Consider the following 5,525-nt stretch of genomic DNA (forward strand, 5'->3'; position numbering starts at 1 on the left):
ATCCGATGATTAATCGTGTAACAATCCGATGATTATTCGTGTAACAACCTGATGATTAATCGTGTGACAATCCGATGATTAATCGTGTAACAATCTGATGATTAATCGCGTAACAATCTGATGATTAATCGCGTAACAATCTGATGATTAATCGTGTAACAATCTGATGATTAATCGTGTAACAATCCGATGATTAATCGTGTAACAATCCGATGATTAATCGTGTAACAATCTGATGATTAATCGCGTAACAATCCGATGATTAATCGTGTAACAATCCGATGATTAATCGTGTAACAATCCGATGATTAATCGTGTAACAATCCGATGATTAATCGTGTAACAATCCGATGATTAATCGTGTAACAATCCGATGATTAATCGCGTAACAATCCGATGATTAATCGCATCTAGACATTTTACAACTATGAAAGACACTGCAACATAACCTTGTTTTAATGAAGAAAAAAAAATGTATGACATAGATTTAGAAGCGTTAGAATTTAGATACGTTTATCATCAACGGAGTTAGAAAGAGTGAAGGGTTATTATGATGACTTATTCTACCGAACCATCGTCTCTATTTCAGCCTAACCACCTCAGTACGGGATACAAAACCATGAGGGCATAGTTACGACCCTTGGGAACGACCTTGTGAGTCAACGATCGTTCACTTTGCTTAAGGGATGAAATGGATATTTGTGGATTCCTTTTTATCTTATGTCGACGGTGAAGTACGTAACGCCATGGCTCTGTACGTACCTGCGCGGACCACTGATATATTTCCGGGTCATGAAGATGAGTCATCATGGGGGTTCGTAATTTCCTGCTTCCTTTATATATATATATATATATATATATATATATATATATATATATATATATATATATATATATATATATATATATACTCTGGAATGTGTGATTTTTTATATATATTCTGGAATGTGTGATTATTGCCTATGGTTGAGCGCTGAGAGTGACACGATATATGATGGAACTTTAGAATGTAGTCATGTGAACCCGAATAATCAAACCATTCACTTGAAAATGACCCAATTCCTTTGCGCACTTTAACTTTGCTATAGACGAATTATCCTAGCGATTTTCAGTACACGAGGACTTCCCTAAAATAATAATATTTGATGATCTAAATACCTGATATCCATGGTCGTAGGGCGCCAACGTATCAAATCAGAACGTTCCTTTAGGATATTAGAAATAATGAAAATACATTAATAAAATCCCATTAAAAAACAAACTCATTAACGAACTGTTTATATCAAGAGTTAAGACAATCTCTTTTAATATTTCTAAAACATCAAGAGTCCTACGCGTTTAATAAACTCGAAAAAAGAAACAATTTCCCTTCGTAATATTATATAAAAAGACTTCCAACATGGCGACGTCGCTCTCGCGCTACCCAACCGCATCTGCTAGAAAGAGCCGATTATTTACTGTCAATTTCTCAGTGGTGGTGCGGCGTTGCCAGGATTATGCTGGCGCCCTGAGGGTTATATATATTTCGCCAGTGGCCTCCTGTGATCGGAACAACGACCCGGACCTCCATACTGGTAACACTGCTACCCTGCGTTATTGCCACGCTGGACTGTTATAAGAGAATTGCGGCAGCGGCAACTGGCAGCCAACGGGAGGTAACATGTCGTTATACATGTATTATATGTATATACTGGTCTATAATATACGAATGCATTTACTCGTGTTCATGTGCGCATTTTTTTTTAATATTGGTTTGTATGTCGTTGCGTTTTTTTTGTATTTGAGATGATCGGCAGCAAACGCGTCTTAGCTAACGCACCGTCACCCGCACTGCCAGACGCACGACTACAAGTTATACCTTACGTAAGGAAGTGTGTACGACTAATTCGGTGACATCGTGCTCAGAGGAAATATAATGTGTGTTACATACATATTTATATTCTATATCATCACATGAATACTAATTAACCAATCAACTGATTGAATAATAACACAGCACCTGGCACCCCTTTACGGGCGAAGCGTTCGGCCTGGATGTGGAAAGGGAGCTGTGGTTTCGGTGCATTACACATGACGGATAGAGACTGAGTGTGAACGAGAGGCCTTTTTTTTCTTTTCTTTTTTTTCTCTTCCTTGCTGAAGCAGGGGGTAGCGGTGCTGTATCCTGCGGGATGAGGTATCGCCAGAAATGGATGAAGGCAAACAAGTATGAATATGTATGTACATGTGTATATATATGTATATGTTGATATGTATGTATATGTGCCTGGCGGTACCTCGCTGATGCGGGAAACAGCGATTATGTATAATATATATATATATATATATATATATATATATATATATATATATATATATATATATTGCTTAAATGCCTTCAGCAACAATAATACTATAGAGAATATCTTAATCAGAAACTCACCAGAAAATTCTGGATGCATCTATAAAGTGCCATGTAGAAATTGTGATAAATTTTATGTTGGACAGACTGGTAAGGATCTTTCTGTTAGACTTAAGCAACATGAATATAATATAAGAACGGGAAAAGAATCAAATACCTTGTTTAATCACGTTAAAAGCTATGATCATTGTATTGATTGGAGTAATGCTAAATGAGTTATTAACTCTAACTCCAGTACCATGAGAAATATAACTGAATCTTCAATTATTAAATACAGAGAGAATTATAACCTTAATATCAGTGTAGGTCTATACAAATTGGATAGCTTTATTGATAAAATTTGTTAACAATTTCCCTTCTTGTCCACATAATAAGTTTATGATACGCTCATTGTCTGTCTTAGACAATCACATATTTACCAAATGGCGTCCTAGCTTCGTTTCTTCGTTGTATATCAACTGACTTTTATATTTCTCTCTCTTGTGTCTCCCCTGAGGATGTGATTATCACACGAAAGTGCACTTGGGAACTTATCGTGTTTCATTTTCCCCGTGGACTCATAGGAATATATATATATATATACACATATATATATATATATATATATATATATATATATATATATATATATATATGTGTGTGTGTGTGTGTGTGTGTGTGTGTGTGTGTGTGTGTGTGTGATATAGAAAACGAAGCAATTACCTTATCAACCTATTTCTATCCCCTATACTCAGAGCAGCGTTACCAGTACCCAACATGAGGACCTGCCTGGCGGTGGCGGTGCTGCTGGCGGTGGTGGCGGCGGGTGGGTGGGCGAGCGTGGCCGCCATCCACAGAACCTCCGACTCGAACTCGATCTCCCGCTTCAGGAGACCCCATCGAGGCGCAAGACCCACCACCACCCCCCTCCTGCCGGAGTCCGTGGCCGATGGCGACCCTGAGTCTGTGAGTGTATACAGCGACCCCGTTTAATCGACTCTCTCTCTCTTTCTCCCTCTACCTATCTATCTGTCTATCTATCTATCTATCTATCTATCTCTCATGATAATTACAGACCACATCGCCCAGTCTAACCTTCTCTGAGAGAAAATAGCTACAGTGAAACGATACTTTGTGGTGCCCATAAGCCGCATAGTGGTCCGCTTCCTCGTATGTGTTCTGATGCGTGTGCGTCTGTATTCCTCCGTGTCTTAGATCCTGGTGGAGCTGGACACGCTGGGCGAACCGCTGAGCCCCGACGACATGGCCGCCGGCAGTAGAGAGAAAGGTGAGTCTACCCCCACACTCTGACACACACACACACACACACAAACACACAACACAATTAATAATGACATGTATTTCCGTTACCTTCTTCCTCTCGTCCATTTTCGAACAACCCACCCCCTCATCTCCCATCTTTCTCCCCCCTCCTTCACCCTCACCTTGACCACCTCATTACTTTTTAATCCCCCTCATTCTAAACCCTCATTCTTCCCTCATTCCAAACCCTCATTCTTCCCTCATTCTAAACCCTCATTCTTCCCTCATTCCAAACCCTCATTCTAAACCCTCATTCTTCCCTCATTCTTCCCTCATTCTAAACCCTCATTCTTCCCTCATTCCAAACCCTCATTCTTCCCTCATTCTAAACCCTCATTCTTCCCTCTCTCTCTCGCCCCGCCAGCCGTGGTTCCCGTGGACAAAGATGGCGCCGACGACCCGATCCTGTTGGCGGGAAAATTTCAGGGCGACATTATCCTCACACGCCAGGAGCTGGCTAGGCTGAATGCACAGACGCCTCCTCATGTGAGTCTTCCCTCATAATGTCTCTTTCATTCTCTTATCCGTCTCATGTCATGGCAAGGGTTAATAAAAAAATTTCCCTAAGTACTCGGTGAAAGTGGGAAAAAAAAAAATGGTACGAGGTATATATAATAACAACTTTGCGTGGCGTCGTTTTCTTTACCCCGTGTGTGTGTTTTCTAAACTATCGTCCACAATGTTTGCTCTCTCTCTCTCTCTCTCTCTCTCTCTCTCTCTCTCTCTCTCTCTCTCTCTCTCTCGTGGTCTATATATATATCTTTTTTATGTATTTACTGGACGAATCATAAATTCTGAAGACATTTTTCTCTCTCTCGAAATCATAGGTTATTTTCGAAGCACCAACTGCAGTACTTTGAATAGTAGTCCCATTTTCTAAATTCTTGCTACATGCCGAAAAATTTAGAGTACTGAGGCACAAGATGTAAAATGGCTTATATATATATATATATATATATATATATATATATATATATATATATATATATATATATATTCTATTCTATTCTATTATACTTTGTCGCTGTCTCCCGCGTTTGCGAGGTAGCGCAAGGAAACAGACGAAAGAAATGGCCCAACCCCCCCCCCCCATACACATGTATATACATACGTCCACACACGCAAATATACATACCTACACAGCTTTCCATGGTTTACCCCAGACGCTTCACATGCCCTGATTCAATCCACTGACAGCATGTCAACCCCGGTATACCACATCGCTCCAATTCACTCTATTCCTTGCCCTCCTTTCACCCTCCTGCATGTTCAGGCCCCGATCACACAAAATCTTTTTCACTCCATCTTTCCACCTCCAATTTGGTCTCCCTCTTCTCCTCGTTCCCTCCACCTCCGACACATATATCCTCTTGGTCAATCTTTCCTCACTCATTCTCTCCATGTGCCCAAACCACTTCAAAACACCCTCTTCTGCTCTCTCAACCACGCTCTTTTTATTTCCACACATCTCTCTTACCTTTACGTTACTCACTCGATCAAACCACCTCACACCACACATTGTCCTCAAACATCTCATTTCCAGCACATCCATCCTCCTGCGCACAACTCTATCCATAGCCCACGCCTCGCAAACATACAACATTGTTGGAACCACTATTCCTTCAAACATACCCATTTTTGCTTTCCGAGATAATGTTCTCGACTTCCACACATTCTTCAAGGCCCCCAGGATTTTCGCCCCCTCCCCCACCCTATGATCCACTTCCGCTTCCATGGTTCCATCCGCTGCCAGATCCACTCCCAGATATCTAAAACACTTCACTTCCTCCAGTTTTTCTCCATTCAAACTCACCTCCCAATT

At 40.6% G+C, this 5,525-nt stretch overlaps 1 protein-coding gene across 1 annotated transcript in view; it reads left to right on the plus strand.

Moving 5' to 3' along the window:
* Positions 1–1,557: 1,557 nt before the first annotated feature.
* Positions 1,558–5,525, plus strand: part of LOC139751106 (zinc metalloproteinase nas-15-like) — a 21,320-nt gene continuing 17,352 nt past the window's right edge. Inside the window, exons 1-4 of the mRNA XM_071666204.1 lie at positions 1,558–1,655; positions 3,136–3,346; positions 3,596–3,668; positions 4,068–4,189. Coding sequence (XP_071522305.1) covers positions 3,158–3,346; positions 3,596–3,668; positions 4,068–4,189 — 384 coding nt within the window. The 5' untranslated portion in view covers positions 1,558–1,655; positions 3,136–3,157. The remainder of the gene's footprint in view (positions 1,656–3,135; positions 3,347–3,595; positions 3,669–4,067; positions 4,190–5,525) is intronic.

The sequence above is a fragment of the Panulirus ornatus genome, chromosome 11 (assembly GCF_036320965.1).
Source record: "Panulirus ornatus isolate Po-2019 chromosome 11, ASM3632096v1, whole genome shotgun sequence".
NCBI classification, from domain to species: Eukaryota; Metazoa; Arthropoda; class Malacostraca; order Decapoda; family Palinuridae; genus Panulirus; species Panulirus ornatus.